We start from the raw sequence: 24,977 nt of genomic DNA, 5'->3' as shown, positions 1-24,977 counted from the left end.
TATATACAAGAATATAACTACTATAATACTGCCCCCTATATACAAGAATATAACTACTATAATACTGCCCCCTATATACAAGAATATAACTACTATAATACTGCCCCCTATATACAAGATTATAACTACTATAATACTGCCCCCTATATACAAGAATACATCTACTATAATACTGCCCCCTATATACAAGAATATAACTACTTTAATACTGCCCCCTATGTACAAGAATATAACTACTATAATACTGCCCCCTATGTACAAGAATATAACTACTATAATACTGCTCCTATATACAAGAATATAACTACTATAATGCTGCCCCCTATGTACAAGAATATAACTACTATAATACTGCCCCCTATATACAAGAATATAACTACTATAATGCTGCTCCTATATACAAGAATATAACTACTATAATGCTGCCCCCTATGTACAAGAATATAACTACTATAATACTGCCCCCTATATACAAGAATATAACTACTATAATACTGCCCCCTATGTACAAGAATATAACTACTATAATACTGCCCCCTATATACAAGAATATAGCTACTATAATACTGCCCCCTATATACAAGAATATAACTACTATAATACTGCTCCTATATACAAGAATATAACTACTATAATGCTGCCCCCTATGTACAAGAATATAACTACTATAATACTGCCCCCTATATACAAGAATACATCTACTATAATACTGCCCCCTATATACAAGAATATAACTACTATAATACTGCCCCCTATGTACAAGACTATAGCTACTATAATACTGCCCCCTATATACAAGAATATAACTACTATAATACTGCCCCCTATATACAAGAATACATCTACTATAATACTGCCCCTATATACAAGAATATAACTACTATAATACTGCCCCCTATATACAAGAATATAACTACTATAATACTGCCCCCTATATACAAGAATATAACTACTATAATGCTGCCCCCTATGTACAAGAATATAACTACTATAATACTGCCTCTATATACAAGAATATAACTACTATAATACTGCCCCCTATGTACAAGAATATAACTACTATAATACTGCCCCCTATATACAAGAATATAACTACTATAATACTGCCCCCTATATACAAGAATATAACGACTATAATACTGCCCCTATATACAAGAATATAACTACTATAATACTGCCTCTATATACAAGAATATAACTACTATAATACTGCTCCTATATGCAAGAATATAAATACTATAATACTGCCCCCTATATACAAGAGTATAACTACTATAATACTGCCCCCTATGTACAAGAATATAACTACTATAATACTGCCCCCTATGTACAAGAATATAGCTACTATAATACTGCCCCTATATACAAGAATATAACTACTATAATACTGCCCCCTATATACAAGAATACATCTACTATAATACTGCCCCCTATATAGAAGAATATAACTACTATAATACTGCCCCCTATATACAAGAATATAACTACTATAATACTGCCCCCTATATACAAGAATATAACTACTATAATACTGTCACTATATAGAAGAATATAACTACTATAATACTGCCCCCTATATACAAGAATATAGCTACTATAATACTGCCCCTATATACAAGAATATAACTACTATAATACTGCCCCCTATATACAAGAATACATCTACTATAATACTTTCCCCTATATACAAGAATATAACTACTATAATACTGCCCCCTATATACAAGAATATAACTACTATAATACTGCCCCCTATATACAAGAATATAACTACTATAATACTGCCCCCTATATACAAGAATATAACTACTATAATACTGCCCCCTATATACAAGATTATAACTACTATAATACTGCCCCCTATATACAAGAATACATCTACTATAATACTGCCCCCTATATACAAGAATATAACTACTTTAATACTGCCCCCTATGTACAAGAATATAACTACTATAATACTGCCCCCTATGTACAAGAATATAACTACTATAATACTGCTCCTATATACAAGAATATAACTACTATAATGCTGCCCCCTATGTACAAGAATATAACTACTATAATACTGCCCCCCTATATACAAGAATATAACTACTATAATACTGCCCCCTATGTACAAGAATATAACTACTATAATACTGCCCCCTATATACAAGAATATAACTACTATAATACTGCCCCTATATACAAGAATATAACTACTATAATACTGCCCCCTATGTACAAGAATATAACTACTATAATACTGCCCCTATATACAAGAATATAACTACTATAATACTGCCCCCTATGTACAAGAATATAACTACTATAATACTGCCCCCTATATACAAGAATATAACTACTATAATACTGCTCCTATATACAAGAATATAACTACTATAATGCTGCCCCCTATATACAAGAATATAAATACTATAATACTGCCCCCTATATACAAGAGTATAACTACTATAATACTGCCCCCTATGTACAAGAATATAACTACTATAATACTGCCCCCTATGTACAAGAATATAGCTACTATAATACTGCCCCTATATACAAGAATATAACTACTATAATACTGCCCCCTATATACAAGAATACATCTACTATAATACTGCCCCCTATATAGAAGAATATAACTACTATAATACTGCCCCCTATATACAAGAATATAACTACTATAATACTGCCCCCTATATACAAGAATATAACTACTATAATACTGTCACTATATAGAAGAATATAACTACTATAATACTGCCCCCTATATACAAGAATATAGCTACTATAATACTGCCCCTATATACAAGAATATAACTACTATAATACTGCCCCCTATATACAAGAATACATCTACTATAATACTTTCCCCTATATACAAGAATATAACTACTATAATACTGCCCCCTATATACAAGAATATAACTACTATAATACTGCCCCCTATATACAAGAATATAACTACTATAATACTGCCCCCTATATACAAGAATATAACTACTATAATACTGCCCCCTATATACAAGATTATAACTACTATAATACTGCCCCCTATATACAAGAATACATCTACTATAATACTGCCCCCTATATACAAGAATATAACTACTTTAATACTGCCCCCTATGTACAAGAATATAACTACTATAATACTGCCCCCTATGTACAAGAATATAACTACTATAATACTGCTCCTATATACAAGAATATAACTACTATAATGCTGCCCCCTATGTACAAGAATATAACTACTATAATACTGCCCCCTATATACAAGAATATAACTACTATAATGCTGCTCCTATATACAAGAATATAACTACTATAATGCTGCCCCCTATGTACAAGAATATAACTACTATAATACTGCCCCCTATGTACAAGAATATAGCTACTATAATACTGCCCCTATATACAAGAATATAACTACTATAATACTGCCCCCTATATACAAGAATACATCTACTATAATACTGCCCCCTATATAGAAGAATATAACTACTATAATACTGCCCCCTATATACAAGAATATAACTACTATAATACTGCCCCCTATATACAAGAATATAACTACTATAATACTGTCACTATATAGAAGAATATAACTACTATAATACTGCCCCCTATATACAAGAATATAGCTACTATAATACTGCCCCTATATACAAGAATATAACTACTATAATACTGCCCCCTATATACAAGAATACATCTACTATAATACTTTCCCCTATATACAAGAATATAACTACTATAATACTGCCCCCTATATAGAAGAATATAACTACTATAATACTGCCCCTATATACAAGAATATAACTACTATAATACTGCCCCCTATATACAAGAATATAACTACTATAATACTGCCCCCTATATACAAGAATATAACTACTATAATACTGCCCCCTATATACAAGATTATAACTACTATAATACTGCCCCCTATATACAAGAATACATCTACTATAATACTGCCCCCTATATACAAGAATATAACTACTTTAATACTGCCCCCTATGTACAAGAATATAACTACTATAATACTGCCCCCTATGTACAAGAATATAACTACTATAATACTGCTCCTATATACAAGAATATAACTACTATAATGCTGCCCCCTATGTACAAGAATATAACTACTATAATACTGCCCCCTATATACAAGAATATAACTACTATAATGCTGCTCCTATATACAAGAATATAACTACTATAATGCTACCCCCTATGTACAAGAATATAACTACTATAATACTGCCCCCTATATACAAGAATATAACTACTATAATACTGCCCCCTATGTACAAGAATATAACTACTATAATACTGCCCCCTATATACAAGAATATAGCTACTATAATACTGCCCCCTATATACAAGAATATAACTACTATAATACTGCTCCTATATACAAGAATATAACTACTATAATGCTGCCCCCTATGTACAAGAATATAACTACTATAATACTGCCCCCTATATACAAGAATATAACTACTATAATACTGCCCCCTATATACAAGAATACATCTACTATAATACTGCCCCCTATATACAAGAATATAACTACTATAATACTGCCCCCTATGTACAAGACTATAGCTACTATAATACTGCCCCCTATATACAAGAATATAACTACTATAATACTGCCCCCTATATACAAGAATACATCTACTATAATACTGCCCCTATATACAAGAATATAACTACTATAATACTGCCCCCTATATACAAGAATATAACTACTATAATACTGCCCCCTATATACAAGAATATAACTACTATAATACTGCCCCCTATATACAAGAATATAACTACTATAATACTGCCCCCTATATACAATAATACATCTACTATAATACTGCCCCCTATATACAAGAATATAACTACTATACTACTACCCCCTAAGTACAAGAATATAACTACTATAATACTGCCCCCTATATACAAGAATATAACTACTATAATACTGCCCCCTATATACAAGAATATAACTACTATAATGCTGCCCCCTATGTACAAGAATATAACTACTATAATACTGCCCCTATATACAAGAATATAACTACTATAATACTGCCCCCTATGTACAAGAATATAACTACTATAATACTGCCCCCTATATACAAGAATATAACTACTATAATACTGCCCCCTATATACAAGAATATAACGACTATAATACTGCCCCTATATACAAGAATATAACTACTATAATACTGCCTCTATATACAAGAATATAACTACTATAATACTGCTCCTATATGCAAGAATATAAATACTATAATACTGCCCCCTATATACAAGAATATAACTACTATAATACTGCCCCCTATATACAAGAATATAACTACTATAATACTGCTCCTATATACAAGAATATAACTACTATAATGCTGCCCCCTATGTACAAGAATATAACTACTATAATACTGCTCCTATATACAAGAATATAACTACTATAATACTGCCCCCTATATACAAGAATACATCTACTATAATACTGCCCCCTATATACAAGAATATAACTACTATAATACTGCCCCCTATATACAAGAATATAACTACTATAATACTGCCCCCTATATACAAGAATATAACTACTATACTACTGCCCCCTATATACAAGAATATAACTACTATAATACTGCCCCTATATACAAGAATATAAATACTATAATACTGCCCCTATATAGAAGAATATAACTACTATAATACTGCTCCTATATACAAGAATATAACTACTATAATGCTGCCCCCTATGTACAAGAATATAACTACTATAATACTGCCCCCCTATATACAAGAATATAACTACTATAATACTGCCCCCTATGTACAAGAATATAACTACTATAATACTGCCCCCTATATACAAGAATATAACTACTATAATACTGCCCCTATATACAAGAATATAACTACTATAATACTGCCCCCTATGTACAAGAATATAACTACTATAATACTGCCCCCTATATACAAGAATATAACTACTATAATACTGCTCCTATATACAAGAATATAACTACTATAATGCTGCCCCCTATATACAAGAATATAAATACTATAATACTGCCCCCTATGTACAAGAATATAGCTACTATAATACTGCCCCTATATACAAGAATATAACTACTATAATACTGCCCCCTATATACAAGAATACATCTACTATAATACTGCCCCCTATATAGAAGAATATAACTACTATAATACTGCCCCCTATATACAAGAATATAACTACTATAATACTGCCCCCTATATACAAGAATATAACTACTATAATACTGCCCCCTATATTCAAGAATATAACTACTATAATATTGCCCCCTATATACAAGAATACATCTACTATAATACTGCCCCCTATATACAAGAATATAACTACTATAATACTGCCCCCTATATACAAGAATATAACTACTATAATACTGCCTCTATATACAAGAATATAACTACTATAATACTGCTCCTATATACAAGAATATAACTACTATAATGCTGCCCCCTATGTACAAGAATATAACTACTATAATACTGCCCCCTATATACAAGAATATAACTACTATAATACTGCCCCCTATATACAAGAATATAACGACTATAATACTGCCCCTATATACAAGAATATAACTACTATAATACTGCCTCTATATACAAGAATATAACTACTATAATACTGCTCCTATATGCAAGAATATAAATACTATAATACTGCCCCTATATACAAGAATATAACTACTATAATACTGCTCCTATATACAAGAATATAACTACTATAATGCTGCCCCCTATGTACAAGAATATAACTACTATAATACTGCCCCCCTATATACAAGAATATAACTACTATAATACTGCCCCCTATGTACAAGAATATAACTACTATAATACTGCCCCCTATATACAAGAATATAACTACTATAATACTGCCCCTATATACAAGAATATAACTACTATAATACTGCCCCCTATGTACAAGAATATAACTACTATAATACTGCCCCCTATATACAAGAATATAACTACTATAATACTGCCCCCTATATACAAGAATATAACTACTATAATACTGCTCCTATATACAAGAATATAACTACTATAATGCTGCCCCCTATATACAAGAATATAAATACTATAATACTGCCCCCTATATACAAGAATATAACTACTATAATACTGCCCCCTATGTACAAGAATATAACTACTATAATACTGCCCCCTATATACAAGAATATAGCTACTATAATACTGCCCCTATATACAAGAATATAACTACTATAATACTGCCCCCTATATACAAGAATACATCTACTATAATACTGCCCCCTATATAGAAGAATATAACTACTATAATACTGCCCCCTATATACAAGAATATAACTACTATAATACTGCCCCCTATATACAAGAATATAACTACTATAATACTGCCCCCTATATTCAAGAATATAACTACTATAATATTGCCCCCTATATACAAGAATACATCTACTATAATACTGCCCCCTATATACAAGAATATAACTACTATAATACTGCCCCCTATATACAAGAATATAACTACTATAATACTGCCCCCTATGTACAAGAATATAACTACTATAATACTGCCCCCTATATACAAGAATATAACTACTATAATACTGCCCCCTATATACAAGAATATAACTACTATAATACTGCTCCTATATACAAGAATATAACTACTATAATGCTGCCCCCTATGTACAAGAATATAACTACTATAATACTGCCCCCTATATGCAAGAATATAACTACTATAATACTGCCCCCTATGTACAAGAATATAACTACTATAATACTGCCCCCTATATACAAGAATATAACTACTATAATACTGCCCCCTATATACAAGAATATAACTACTATAATACTGCCCCTATATACAAGAATATAACTACTATAATACTGCCTCTATATACAAGAATATAACTACTATAATACTGCTCCTATATGCAAGAATATAAATACTATAATACTGCCCCTATATACAAGAATATAACTACTATAATACTGCCTCTATATACAAGAATATAACTACTATAATACTGCCCCCTATGTACAAGAATATAACTACTATAATACTGTCCCTATATACAAGAATATAACTACTATAATACTGCCCCCTATATACAAGAATATAACTACTATAATACTGCCCCCTATATACAAGAATATAACTACTATAATACTGCCCCCTATATACAAGAATATAACTACTATAATACTGCCCCCTATATACAAGAATATAACTACTATAATACTGCCCCCTATATACAAGAATATAACTACTATAATACTGCCCCCTATATTCAAGAATATAACTACTATAATATTGCCCCCTATATACAAGAATACATCTACTATAATACTGCCCCCTATATACAAGAATATAACTACTATAATACTGCCCCCTATGTACAAGAATATAACTACTATAATACTGCCCCCTATGTACAAGAATATAACTACTATAATACTGCCCCCTATATACAAGAATATAACTACTATAATACTGCCCCCTATATACAAGAATATAACTACTATAATACTGCCCCTATATACAAGAATATAACTACTATAATACTGCCTCTATATACAAGAATATAACTACTATAATACTGCTCCTATATGCAAGAATATAAATACTATAATGCTGCCCCCTATGTACAAGAATATAACTACTATAATACTGCCCCTATATACAAGAATATAACTACTATAATACTGCCTCTATATACAAGAATATAACTACTATAATACTGCTCCTATATACAAGAATATAACTACTATAATGCTGCCCCCTATGTACAAGAATATAACTACTATAATACTGCCCCCTATATACAAGAATATAACTACTATAATACTGCCCCCTATGTACAAGAATATAACTACTATAATACTGCCCCTATATACAAGAATATAACTACTATAATACTGCCCCCTATATACAAGAATATAACTACTATAATACTGCTCCTATATACAAGAATATAACTACTATAATGCTGCCCCCTATGTACAAGAATATAACTACTATAATACTGCCCCCTATATACAAGAATATAACTACTATAATACTGCCCCCTATATACAAGAATACATCTACTATAATACTGCCCCCTATATACAAGAATATAACTACTATAATACTGCCCCCTATGTACAAGATTATAACTACTATAATACTGCCCCCTATATACAAGAATATAGCTACTATAATACTGCCCCTATATACAAGAATATAACTACTATAATACTGCCCCCTATGTACAAGAATATAACTACTATAATACTGCCCCCTATATACAAGAATATAACTACTATAATACTGCCCCCTATATACAAGAATATAACTACTATAATACTGCCCCTATATACAAGAATATAACTACTATAATACTGCCTCCTATATACAAGAATATATCTACTATAATACTGCTCCCTATATACAAGAATTTAACTGCTATAATACTGCCCCCTATATACAAGAATATAACTACTATAATACTGCCCCTATATACAGGAATATAACTACTATAATACTGCTCCTATATACAAGAATATAACTACTATAAGGCCTCATTTACACGAGCGTGTGCGTTTTGCGCACGCAAAAAAACGCTGCGTTTTGCGTGCGCAAAAGGCAATTGACAGCTCCGTGTGTCATCCGTGTATGATGCGCGGCTGCGTGATTTTCGCGCAGCCGCCATCATAGAGATGAGGTAGTCGACGCCCGTCACTGTCCAAGGTGCTGAAAGAGCTAACTGATCGGCAGTAACTCTTTCAGCACCCTCGACAGTGAATGCCGATCACAATCTACACCAACCTGTGAATAAAAAAAGACGTTCACACTTACCATGAACTGCCTGCTTCCTCCAGTCCGGTCTCCCGGCCGTTGCCTTGGTGACGCGTCCCTCTCTTGTCATCCGGCCCCACCTCCCAGGATGACGCGGCAGGCCATGAGACCGCTGCAGCCTGTGATTGGCTGCAGCCTGTGCTTGGCCTGTGATTGGCTGCAGCTGTCACTTGGCCTGAATTGTCATCCCGGGAGGTCGGACTGGAGGAAGAAGCCGGGAGTTATCGGTAAGTCAGAACTTCTGTTTTTTTTTTACACGTATATGTATATTGTGATCGAAAGTCACTGTCCATGGTGCTGAAACAGTTTAAGTCTTTCAGCACCGTGGGCAGTGACTGTCTCCTGACGTCGCGTACCCGAACATTTTTTGCCGGGTTCGGTTAAAACGAGTTCGGCCGAACCCGGTGAAGTTCGGTGCGCTCATCTCTAATTAGACACTCCGTTTGGATGTTTGTAACCAGAAAAGCACGTGGTGCTTTTCTGTTTACATTCAGGAGTTTGACAGCTCTTGCGTGATTTTCGCGCATGCAACGCAGGACCGTCAGTGTGGCATGCGTTGTTTTCACGCACCCATTGAAGTCAATGGGTGCGTGTTGCGTGAAAAACGCAAGAATATAGAACATGTCGTGAGTTTTACGCAACGCACTCACGCTGCGCAAAATTCACGCATCGTCTAAACAGCCCCATAGACTATTATAGGTGCGTACGACACGCGTGAAAAGCACGCGCGTATAATACGCTCGTGTAAATGAGGCCTAATACTGCCCCTATATACAAGAATATAGCTACTATAATACTGCCCCCTATATACAAGAATATAACTACTATAATACTGCCCCCTATATACAAGAATATAACTACTATAATACTGCCTCTATATACAAGAATATAACTACTATAATACTGCTCCTATATACAAGAATATAACTACTATAATACTGCCCCCTATATACAAGAATACATCTACTATAATACTGCCCCCTATATACAAGAATATAACTACTATAATACTGCCCCCTATATACAAGAATATAACTACTATAATACTGCCCCCTATATACAAGAATATAACTACTATAATACTGCCCCCTATATACAAGAATATAACTACTATAATACTGCCCCCTATATACAAGAATACATCTACTATAATATTGCCCCCTATATACAAGAATATAACTACTATAATACTACCCCCTATGTACAAGAATATAACTACTATAATACTGCCCCCTATATACAAGAATATAACTACTATAATACTGCCCCCTATATACAAGAATATAACTACTATAATGCTGCCCCCTATGTACAAGAATATAACTACTATAATACTGCCCCTATATACAAGAATATAACTACTATAATACTGCCCCCTATGTACAAGAATATAACTACTATAATACTGCCCCCTATATACAAGAATATAACTACTATAATACTGCCCCCTATATACAAGAATATAACGACTATAATACTGCCCCTATATACAAGAATATAACTACTATAATACTGCCTCTATATACAAGAATATAACTACTATAATACTGCTCCTATATGCAAGAATATAAATACTATAATACTGCCCCTATATACAAGAATATAACTACTATAATACTGCTCCTATATACAAGAATATAACTACTATAATGCTTCCCCCTATGTACAAGAATATAACTACTATAATACTGCCCCCCTATATACAAGAATATAACTACTATAATACTGCCCCCTATGTACAAGAATATAACTACTATAATACTGCCCCCTATATACAAGAATATAACTACTATAATACTGCCCCTATATACAAGAATATAACTACTATAATGCTGCCTTTATATACATGAATATAACCACTATAATACTGCTCCTATATGCAAGAATATAAATACTATAAGGGTATGTTCACACGGCGGGGGTCCGTAACGGCTGAAATTACGGGGATGTTTCAGCCTGAAAACATCCCCGTAATTTCAGCCGTACCGGCATGTGCAGGCGCTTGAACGCCGCGTCAATTACGGCCGTAATTAGCGCTGCTATTCATTGGAGTCAATGAATAGCGGCTCCAATTACGGCCAAAGAAGTGACAGGTCACTTCTTCTACGCGGGCGTCTATTTACGCGCCGTCATTTGACAGCGGCGCGTAAATATACGCCTCGTGTGAACAGACAAACGTCTGCCCATTGCTTTCAATGGGCAGATGTTTGTCAGCGCTATTGAGGCGCTATTTTCGGGCGTAATTCGGGGCAAAAACGCCCGATTTACGTCCGTAAATAGGCCGTGTGAACATACCCTAATACTGCCCCCTATATACAAGAATATAACTACTATAATACTGCCCAGTATATACAAGAATATAACTACTATAATACTGCTCCTATATACAAGAATATAACTACTATAATGCTGCCCCCTATGTACAAGAATATAACTACTATAATACTGCCCCCTATATACAAGAATATAACTACTATAATACTGCCCCCTATGTACAAGAATATAACTACTATAATACTGCCCCCTATATACAAGAATATAACTACTATAATACTGCCCCCTATATACAAGAATATAACTACTATAATACTGCTCCTATATACAAGAATATAACTACTATAATGCTGCCCCCTATGTACAAGAATATAACTACTATAATACTGCCCCCTATGTACAAGAATATAACTACTATAATACTGCCCCCTATATACAAGAATACATCTACTATAATACTGCCCCCTATATACAAGAATATAACTACTATAATACTGCCCCCTATGTACAAGAATATAACTACTATAATACTGCCTCCTATATACAAGAATATAGCTACTATAATACTGCCCCTATATACAAGAATACAACTACTATAATACTGCCCCCTATATACAAGAATACAACTACTATAATACTGCCCCCTATATACAAGAATACATCTACTATAATACTGCCCCCTATATACAAGAATATAACTACTATAATACTGCCCCCTATATACAAGAATATAACTACTATAATACTGCCCCCTATGTACAAGAATATAACTACTATAATACTGCCCCCTATATACAAGAATATAACTACTATAATACTGCCCCCTATATTCAAGAATATAACTACTATAATATTGCCCCCTATATACAAGAATACATCTACTATAATACTGCCCCCTATATACAAGAATATAACTACTATAATACTGCCCCTATGTACAAGAATATAACTACTATAATACTGCCCCCTATGTACAAGAATATAACTACTATAATACTGCCCCCTATATACAAGAATATAACTACTATAATACTGCCCCCTATATACAAGAATATAACTACTATAATACTGCCCCTATATACAAGAATATAACTACTATAATACTGCCTCTATATACAAGAATATAACTACTATAATACTGCTCCTATATACAAGAATATAACTACTATAATACTGCTCCTATATGCAAGAATATAAATACTATAATACTGCCCCTATATACAAGAATATAACTACTATAATACTGCCTCTATATACAAGAATATAACTACTATAATACTGCTCCTATATACAAGAATATAACTACTATAATGCTGCCCCCTATGTACAAGAATATAACTACTATAATACTGCCCCCTATATACAAGAATATAACTACTATAATACTGCCCCCTATGTACAAGAATATAACTACTATAATACTGCCCCCTATATACAAGAATATAACTACTATAATACTGCCCCCTATATACAAGAATATAACTACTATAATACTGCTCCTATATACAAGAATATAACTACTATAATACTGCTCCTATATACAAGAATATAACTACTATAATGCTGCCACCTATGTACAAGAATATAACTACTATAATACTGCCCCCTATATGCAAGAATACATCTACTCTAATACTGCCCCCTATATACAAGAATATAACTACTCTAATACTGCCCCCTATGTACAAGAATATAACTACTATAATACTGCCCCCTATATACAAGAATATAGCTACTATAATACTGCCCCTATATACAAGAATATAACTACTATAATACTGCCCCCTATATACAAGAATACATCTATAATACTGCCCCCTATATACAAGAATATAACTACTATAATACTGCCCCCTATATACAAGAATATAACTACTATAATACTGCCCCCTATATACAAGAATATAACTACTATAATACTGCCCCGTATATTCAAGAATACAACTACTATAATATTGCCCCCTATATACAAGAATACATCTACTATAATACTGCCCCCTATATACAAGAATATAACTACTATAATACTGCCCCCTATGTACAAGAATATAACTACTATAATACTGCCCCCTATATACAAGAATATAACTACTATAATACTGCCCCCTATATACAAGAATATAACTACTATAATACTGCTCCTATATACAAGAATATAACTACTATAATGCTGCCCCCTATGTACAAGAATATAACTACTATAATACTGCCCCCTATATACAAGAATATAACTACTATAATACTGCCCCCTATGTACAAGAATATAACTACTATAATACTGCCCCCTATATACAAGAATATAACTGCTATAATACTGCCCCCTATATACAAGAATATAACTACTATAATACTGCCCCTATATACAGGAATATAACTACTATAATACTGCTCCTATATACAAGAATATAACTACTATAATACTGCCCCATATACAAGAATATAACTACTATAATACTGCTCCTATATACAGGAATATAACTACTATAATACTGCCCCTATATACAAGAATATAACTACTATAATACTGCTCCTATATACAAGAATATAACTACTATAATACTGCCCCCTATATACAAGAATATACTATAATACTGCCTCCTATATACAAGAATATAACTACTATAATACTGCTCCTATATACAAGAATATAACTACTATAATACTGCCCCATATACAAGAATATAACTACTATAATACTGCTCCTATATACAGGAATATAACTACTATAATACTGCCCCTATATACAAGAATATAGCTACTATAATACTGCCCCTATATACAAGAATATAACTACTATAATACTGCCTCTATATACAATAATATAACTACTATAATACTGCTCCTATATACAAGAATATAACTACTATAATACTGCCTCTATATACAAGAATATAACTACTATAATACTGCTCCTATATGCAAGAATATAAATACTATAATACTGCCCCTATATACAAGAATATAACTACTATAATACTGCCTCTATATACAAGAATATAACTACTATAATACTGCCTCTATATACAAGAATATAACTACTATAATACTGCTCCTATATACAAGAATATAACTACTATAATGCTGCCCCTATGTATAAGACTATAGGTTGATATGGTGGGTGTCAGCCTGCAGTAGACATATTTATGTTTTTCCTGTTTCCCTGTAATGTAATCCTGTGCCGTGTAGCATATACGGTCATGTGCAGGTGTTGCAGAGTTTACATCCCCGTTCACATTCCTCACCTCTGTCACACAATCTCCTTCTCCTCTCGGGATGGGCTGTCATTGTGGGGGAGATCTCACACCTGGGCCTCTTCATTCATGGTCTGTCATGTGTGAGGGATATTGGGGCGGTCACAGTTAGGCACCTCTATTACCGGGATTCAGTGAGCACCTTCACATCAAAGCCTCTATAGGAGAAGCCGTTCTTATTCTTTACCTACAGATATAACTCATGTGAGGGGCATCTACTGTGTGTGGGGATTCATGTTACATTTGTATGAACACAGCTTCCAGCTAATTACAACACTTACAGACACTGCTGGGGTAAATGCCCCGGGGGCTGGAAGCTGGGGGCGGGGCGGCAACAAGGGTAAAGTAGACAAGAGCAGCTTAGCTTTACCCTCAGGATTAGTGAATCTTGAATCTGGGCTACATGACAACTTGCACGCATGTACGAGCTGTTTGACAATTTATCCTGACCCGGCCTATAGCGTTTAGGGGTCATCCGCATTTATGTAAATAGTGCGTAAGCACTGTATAATGAACGGTTGTGCAACTTTCTAATATACCTTGTGTTTCAATTTGTCATCATTTTCAGGATTTCTGCTTGCTGTCAGTGAATGGGAGAATTCTTATTTTCATACAGAACCTGAAATCCTGTCCTGTTCATGTCCATCTGACACAGGAGTAAAAACCACATGGCAAAAACAGCAGCAATTCGCAGTATATCGCGTGTGGCTTTGGGGCCGAGCATTTTCTAGAGGTGTCACACGTTAAAAACAAGTGTTTCCCCTGTAAAAACCACACGGCTAATAATGGCATTGGAAAACAAGGCCGCACAGTGTAATGAGCCGTGCAGCCATGTGAGCAGCACAGGATCAGGATGAGTTATCAGCCTTCAAATGTACAAAGAAATCCATTCACTGACAGCAAGAAGAGATTGGAAAATACTTAGAAATTGAAACACAAAGGCCCAGATTTACTAATGCTGATTAATAGTTAGACAGCAAAACTTAGACCAAACAGTCACAAAGTGCGCCAAATTTATCTCAGTGGTGCATCTAGCATGACCTCTTAGCCGCCAGATTTTAGTGCATTTTAGGCGCACATTGGTGCATTTTAAGCTAAGCTTTTTAGGCAAACCACACCCCTTTTACCGCTAAGCCACACCCCCTTTTCAGAACCCTTTTAAAAAGTGTCTTACGAGGTGTATGCATAAAAATTGCGATAAACTGCGTTAATTTGGGATTAAAAAAATACAATTTAAATAAAGTTTATTGAAACAAAAAAATCATTCCAAAAATTCTAAATCCCCTTTTTTTCTCTTTGAAATTGTTTTATACTGAAAAAAAAATATATATTAAAAATATTAAATATTTATCCAAAATGCAACAAAAAATAGAGTAAAATGAACACGTTATTTACACCGCATGGAAAACGACGTAAACGAAAACCCCTAAAGAAAATATTTGCAGAATTGCTTTTTTGTTTAAACAAGCCCCTCCCCCCATCAAACTACGCAACATGTACAGGTAGCCTAAGGGTAAGGCCACACGGAGCAGCCCTGACACGGTTGCAAAGCGGCTAACAACCGCGCCGGCACCATGTTCTGTGCGGCTGTCAAATAGCCTGCTAGTGGCCGCACGTTAATGCGGGTAAACCGTCCCTTTATCTGCAAAATCGTGCGGCCATGAATTAATACACCCTTTATGTCCGCACGATTTTGCAGGTTACAACAAGTTACCCCCTATTCATTCTCAATGGCAGCGCCGGAAAAAAACCGAACACTGCACTCGGCTATCTCTGGCGCTCCCATAGAGAATGAATGGAGCGGCAGTGCGCGTGAGTATGTAACCAGAATACCCCTTAACAAGGTATTTGACAGCCGCGCCTACATAGTGCCAGCGTAGTTGTTGGCCGCGTTGCCACCGTGTCAGGGCCGCTCCGTGTGGCCTTACCCTTAGCGTGGTGAAAAGTTGCCAAAAACAGATGTGTAGGTTGAACCATTGTGCCGTGTTTCCATAGATGTCGCTTTCGGCCGAATTTGGAAACCTTGTGAAGCCCCCATCGAGACCGAGCTGGGCCGCTCACCAGTCCGGAGAATATCCAGTGAACAAGACAACGGCAAAGAACCTGGCGCTGAGTACGGAGTGGAACGCTGGAATACGACCGGCGCCCGTACGAGCCGACATCCCCAAACTGTCTGAGAAGGGAAGGAAAGCCTGTACCCGGACATCCAGGAGCTCCCCAAGTACGGACTGTCTCATAGTCACATGTCAAGTCCTTCATATGGCACCAGTAAAGCTTGATCAGGGCTTGTCACCCAGCTAGCCTAAACCCCTGAATTCCAGGGATGGCTTTAGGGGATGGCAAACTGGGCAATTACCCATGTACCATAATTACTAGGGTCCCCCAAAAGTGGGAACTCCAGGAGCAAACTTAAACCACATAGTATTATTGAGCAAAGTATGGTGGTATTATGGTGGGAATAGAATAGCAGTATTATGTGGGAACTATATAGCAGTATTATGTGGGAACTATATGGCAGTATTATGTGTCAGCTATATGGCAGTATTATGTGGGAGCTATATGGCAGTAATATGTGGGAACTATATTGCAGCAATATGTGGAGACTATATGGCAGTATTATGTGGATACTATATGGCAGTATTATGTGGGAGCAATATGACAGTATTATGTGGGAGCAATATGGCATGATTATGTGGGACCTATATGGCAGTATTATTTGGGAGCTATATGGCAGTATTATGTGGGAGCTATATGGCAGTATTATGTGGATACTATATGGCAGTATTATGTGGGAGCAATATGGCAGTATTATGTGGGAACTATATGGTAGTATTATGTGGGAGCTATATAGCAGTATTATGTGGGAACTATATGGTAGTATTATGTGGGAGCTACATGGCAGTACTATGTGGGAACTATATGGCAGTATTATGTGGAGACTATATGGCAGTATTATGTGGGAGCTATATGGCAGTATTATGTGGGAGCTATATGGCAGTATTATGTGGGAGCTATATGGCAGTATTATGTGGAGACTATATGGCAGTATTATGTGGGAGCTATATGGCAGTATTATGTGGGAGCTATATGGCAGTATTATGTGGGAGCTATATGGCAGTATTATGTGGAGACTATATGGCAGTATTATGTGGGAGCTATATGGCAGTATTATGTGGGAGCTATATGGCAGTATTATGTGGAGACTATATGGCAGTATTATGTGGGAGCTATATGGCAGTATTATGTGGGAACTATATGGCAGTATTATGTGGGAGCTATATGGCAGTATTATGTGGAGACTATATGGCAGTATTTTGTGGGAGCTATATGGCAGTATTATGTGTAGACTATATGGCAGTATTATGTGGGAGCTATATGGCAGTATTATGTGTAGACTATATGGCAGTATTATGTGGGAACTATATGACAGTATTGTGTGAATTATATAGCAGTAGTGTGTGGGAACTATGCAGGATTATTATGCTGGAAAGATATGGCAGTATTATGTTTGAACTATATGGTAGTATTATGTAGGAACTAAATGGCAGTATTATTTGAGGGAATATTCTTTAAGGGAATATTATTTGGAAACTACATTTTATTTGGGCATTATATGGCCTTATTATGTGGTCTGTATATGGCAGTATTATCTTGGCACTATATGGCGATATTATGTGGGCTGAAATTATGTGAAAAAATTGTCAAGAAATGACAAACATGTAATAGTGCCAGCCATACTAGTCCCCATGTGATAGTGCCAGCCATACTAGTCCCCATGTAATAGTACCAGCTACATAATACCCAAATAATAGAGCCTAACAGATTATTCCCCGTAGTACTGCTACACACCGGATTCATGGTGAGCACCCCTCATGGTGCAGGTAGCCCCTGTAAAGGAACGCTGGTCTAGAATGTACTTTTGGTGGCCAGCATAGTAATTGATGAACATATTAATAACGACTAATCCCTGTTTCCCTCTGTTTCTTATTTTTCAGCTATGTCCCTATTTGAGAGTCAGCCCTGGCAGGTCCCCACATCAGAACACGGCTCAGATGAGGACTAGAAAGGCTAGACATCATTAGCAATTATATGGGACAGACTTGCTCCAGGCACCTGCTGACCAGTCATGTCACTCATTTCTACATAGACGAGCAAGGTGCAGCCTCCTGTATCATTCCTAAGATCTGTCGTCCACCCTTGGCCACCAAACATGACCCCTTCCTGCCTCTTTTGTATACACAGTGCCTTAGATATGATCTCTACTCCCAAGTCATTATGTTTCACCGGTGACATCATGATTCATGATGCCTGGAGGTAGGGGGCTCAGACGAGACCCCTGAGGGGCAAGCGCCTGTATATCTTTGATTTCGGGCCCCTCATCTTCACCGTAACTGAAGGATCGGGAATGTTATGGTCTATGGTCATATATTCTTGCAATTATTGTAAATCAGGACAAAATACAAAGGCTCATGATACAAAAAGTATGTCATGAGAGTAGAGACAAATGAAAACGATTATCTCTTCATGATTCTATGTACATGTATTTTACAGTTAACCTTCTTATTTGTACTTCTTTACAATAGATAATTTTTTAATATTTAAATCTTTTCAATATTTTTTAATTTGAACTGTAAAAATATTTGTAAGAGTACAATAGTAGTATATAATAATAGTAAAAATTTAGTTATAAAGGGGCGTGTCCCTACACAGTCTGAAACTGTAAGCACTGATTGGACAGTATCACCCAGTGTAGGCACACGCCCCCAAGTAGTAACAACCAGTTGTAAATTTATTAATGCATTTCTAGGAGGAATAATAGAGGAATGGCACAATGCAAAGATGCTCCAGAATTGTTATATTATGGGAAATAAAAGTATCCACTAAAACAGACCTGTCAGGAGATTTCACAGCTCCTCTATATTACAACACACAGGAGAGCTGACAGATCCTCTATACTACACCACACAGGAGAGCTGACAGCTCCTCTATACTACACCACACAGGAGAGCTGACAGCTCCTCTATACTACACCACACAGGAGAACTGACAGATCCTCTATACTACACCACACAGGGGAGCTGACAGAACCTCTATACTACACCACACAGGAGAACTGACAGATCCTCTATACTACATCACACAGTAGAGCTGACAGATCCTCTATACTACACCACACAGGAGAGCTGACAGCTCCTCTATACTACACCACACAGGAGAGCTGACAGCTCCTCTATACTACACCACACAGGAGAGCTGACAGCTCCTCTATACTACACCACACAGGAGAGCTGACAGCTCCTCTATACTACACCACACAGGAGAGCTGACAGCTCCTCTATACTACACCACACAGGAGAGCTGACAGCTCATCTATACTACACCACACAGGAGAGCTGACAGATCCTCTATACTACACCACACGGGAGAGCTGACAGATCCTCTATACTACTCCACACAGGAGAGCTGACAGCTCCTCTATTACACCACACAGGAGAGCTGACAGATCCTCTATACTACCCCACACAGGAGAGCTGACAGATAATCTATACTACAGCACACAGGAGAGCTGACATCTCTATACTGCACCACACAGGAGAGCTGACAGGTCCTCTATACTACACCACACAGGAGAGCTGACAGATCCTCTATACTACACCACACAGGAGAGCTGACAGATCCTCTATACTACACCACACAGGAGAACTGACAGCTCCTCTATACTACACCACACAGGAGAGCTGACAGCTACTCTATACTACACCACACAGGAGAGGTGACAGATCCTCTATACTGCACCACACACAGGAGAGCTGACCGATCCTCTATACTACACCACACAGGAGAGCTGACAGCTCCTCTATACTACACCACACAGGAGAGCTGACAGATCCTCTATACTACACCACACAGGAGAACTGACAGCTCCTCTATACTACACCACACAGGAGAGCTGACAGCTACTCTATACTACACCACACAGGAGAGGTGACAGATCCTCTATACTACACCACACAGGAGAGCTGACAGCTCCTCTATACTGCACCACACAGGAGAGCTGACAGCTACTTTATACTACACCACAAAGGAGAGCTGACAGATCCTCTATACTACACTACACAGGAGAGCTGACAGATCCTCTATACTACACCACACAGGAGAGCTCACAGATCCTCTATACTACACCACACAGGAGAGCTGACAGCTCCTCTATACTACACCACACAGGAGAGCTGACCGCTCCTCTATACAACACCACACAGGAGAACTGACAGATCCTCTATACTACACCACACAGGAGAGCTGACAGAACCTCTATACTACACCACACAGGAGAACTGACAGATCCTCTATACTACATCACACAGTAGAGCTGACAGATCCTCTATACTACACCACACAGGAGAGCTGACAGCTCCTCTATACTACACCACACAGGAGAGCTGACAGCTCCTCTATACTACACCACACAGGAGAGCTGACAGCTTCTCTATACTACACCACACGAGAGAGCTGACAGCTCCTCTATACTACACCACACGGGAGAACTGACAGATCCTCTATACTACACCACACGGGAGAGCTGACAGATCCTCTATACTACCCCACACAGGAGAGCTGACAGATAATCTATACTACAGCACACAGGAGATCTGACATCTCTATACTACACCACACAGGAGAGCTGACAGGTCCTCTATACTACACACAGGAGAGCTGACAGCTCCTCTATACTAGACCACACAGGAGAACTGACATATCCTCTGTCACGGCGCGGGGTGTGGACCCACTGGGCCGTACCGCGTAGCGGGGTAGCAGCTGGCCAACAAGGTACAAAACAATGTCTATAGTTCAGAACGGGTACCTGAGGCAATGTAGACAGTAGCGGAACCACGACTTAACTTCCACAGCAGGTGGCACCATGGATGCAGCGGAAGACACGACTTGACTTTCACAGTAGATACGATAGCACGGGATACAGGGTACAGGCAGCAGGAACGGGTAACACTGGGAACTGGGAAAACACTGGGAGACCATTTGCAAGACAAACTTAGGTTTACAACAATGCTCAGGCAAGGAACCAGTGGGCAGAGCCCCTTTTTATAGTCCATCAGCCATTTGGGCTAATAATTGATGGGTGACAGCTGGACGCGTACTGGCCCTTTAAGGCCGTGCACACGCGGCCTTGCGCGCCCTGCGGGAATCAGTCCGAGAACCCGAAAGTGAGTGCCGGCGTCTCTCTGGAGGGAGCTGACGCCGTGAAGAGAGATGTCATGGCCGGGACCGTCAAGGGGTAAGTCTGAACGACGACCCCCGGCCATAGATGTTACAGTATCCACCCACTTAACGCTCCCTCCTCTTGGGGCCAGAGCGGGAAATAAATTTCTTCACGAGGACAGGGGCATCAATGTTCTCCTCTGGCTCCTAAGACCTCTCCTCTGGACCAAATCCCTCCAATCCACCAAATAAAACGTCCTTCTCTCCTACTTTCTTGGTGGCCAGGATCCCCTCACTTCGAAAGTTCCGGATGAACCGCCAGGAGCCACTGCGGAACTAGGAGTCCTGGAGTAGCGGTTCAGGCACCACGGGTTTCAGCAAGGAGACGTGGAAGGAGTTGGGGATCTTGAGGGTAGGAGGCAGTCAAAGCTTTTACGACACAGGATTGATCTGTAGTAGAATCTCGAAGGGTCCAAGGAACATGGGAGCAAACTTGCAGGACGGCACCCTCAGCCGGATATTCCTGGAAGACAGCCAGACCTTTGTACCTGGAAGAAACTGGGGAGGTTCTCATCTTCTAGTGTCTGCCTTTCTCTTCATGCGGTCCACCACCAGCAGAATAGAAGATCCTGTCTGCTGCCATATCTGCAGAAAGTTCCTGAAGGTAGAGTCGGCTGCAGGCACCTGGGACATAGTAGAGCCAGGCAGGAGTATTCGAGGATGTTGGCCGTAGACTATGAAGAACGAACTGGAGGTGGTGGACTCACTAGTATGGTTATTATAAGAGAACTCCGCCCACGGGAGCAGCTGCACCCAGTCATCATGTCGTCTGGAGACAAAGTGCCGCAGATAGTTCTCCATAATTTGGTTAACCCTTTCAACTTGTCCATTGGACTGAGGATGGTAAGCTGAGAAGTCCAACTTTACACCGAGTAGGCCGCAGAGTGCTCTCCAGAACTTTGAGGTGAACTGGACCCCTTGATCCGAGACAATATGCAGGGGTAATCCGTGCAGACGGAAGATGTGTTGCATGAAGAGATCAGCCAGCCGAGCAGCAGAATGCAGGCCAGTAAGAGAAACAAAATGAGCCATTTTAGAAAAACGATCCACCACCACCACACAGATCACACTGCATCCTGCAGAGAGAGGCAGATCTGTGACAAAGTCCATAGCAATATGCCGATAGGGGGAATCGGGCACAGGCAGTGGTTGGAGCAGACCGGCTGGTCTGGAGTGGGCAACTTTGTTTGCTGCACACACCGTACAGGAGGAGACAAAATCCATGACGTCTTTGGGCAATGTGGGCCACCAGAACTGACGGGCAATTAGGTCTCGGCTCTTACGGGCACCCGCGTGACCACCCAGCTTGGAACTATGACCCCAGCGAAGGATTCTTCCTCTGTCTGCCAGACGTACAAAAGTTTTTCCCGGAGGAATGTCTCTAACCTGCAGAGGGTTAACAGAGTAGATGCAGGAAGGATCGATAATATTCTGTGGGAACTCCACAGTGTCCTCTGTCTCAAATTACCTAGACAAGGCATCGGCCCTCACATTCTTGTCGGCAGGTTGGTAGTGGAGTTCGAACAGGAACCGTGCAAAAAAACAATGACCACCTGGCTTGACGAGGATTCAGCCGTCGAGCCGTCTGTAGATAGGTCAAGTTCTTGTGGTCTGTGAAGACCAGGATTGGATGAGCTGCGCCTTCCAGTAAGAGTCTCCACTCCGGGAGTTACTGGCCATCAAGCTGGCCCTGCAGATCTCCAATCGAGTAGTTGCGCTCTGCGGAAGAAAACAGCTTGGAGTAGTAACCGCATACCACCGTCTTGCCTCTCAAACCTCTCTGGAACAATAGTGCACCAGCACCAACAGAGGAGGTGTCCACCTCTAATGAAAACTGTAAAGACACATCAGGGTGATGAAGAATAGAGGCTAACGTGAAGGCCTTTTTTAAGGTTTTAAATGAGACTTCCGCCTCTGGAGTCCATACCTTGGCATTCATACCCTTTTTAATGAGGGTGGAGATCAGGGCTGTCAAAGAAGAGAAGTTGGGAATGAACAGTCTGTAGAAGTTAGCGAATCCCTGGAAGCGTTGTATGGCCCTTAAGCCTTGGGGACGTAGCCACCCCAGGACAGCCTTGACCTTTTCAGGGTCCATCTTGAGACCTTGGTCAGAGATGATATAGCCCAGCAAGGGTAGAGACTTCTCTTGGAACACGCACTTCCACAACTTGGCGTAAAGATGATTCTCCCTTAATCAAAGCAACACCTGGCGGACATGGCCCTGATGAGTCACAAGATCTGGGGAAAAATCAAGATATCATCGAGATACACCACAACTCAGACATAGA

General features: G+C 37.9%; 1 protein-coding gene across 4 annotated transcripts in view; it reads left to right on the top strand.

The window, feature by feature from the left end:
- FBXO16 (F-box protein 16) overlaps positions 1 to 20,328 on the top strand; it is a 78,700-nt gene extending 58,372 nt beyond the window's left edge. For 3 of the 4 annotated variants that reach the window (XM_075860858.1, XM_075860856.1, XM_075860857.1), the window contains 2 exons: positions 17,410 to 17,635; positions 19,410 to 20,327. In XM_075860858.1, coding sequence (XP_075716973.1) covers positions 17,410 to 17,635; positions 19,410 to 19,477 — 294 coding nt within the window. In that variant the 3' untranslated portion in view covers positions 19,478 to 20,327. Of the gene's footprint in view, positions 1 to 17,409; positions 17,636 to 19,409 lie in introns of all 4 variants that reach the window. The other variant, XM_075860855.1, reaches the window with a different exon arrangement.
- Positions 20,329 to 24,977: the final 4,649 nt, after the last annotated feature.

Source organism: Rhinoderma darwinii, chromosome 4 (assembly GCF_050947455.1).
Source record: "Rhinoderma darwinii isolate aRhiDar2 chromosome 4, aRhiDar2.hap1, whole genome shotgun sequence".
NCBI lineage: Eukaryota > Metazoa > Chordata > Amphibia > Anura > Rhinodermatidae > Rhinoderma > Rhinoderma darwinii.
Note: the sequence above shows the minus strand (reverse complement) of the source record. Positions and strands in the feature narration are given on the sequence as shown.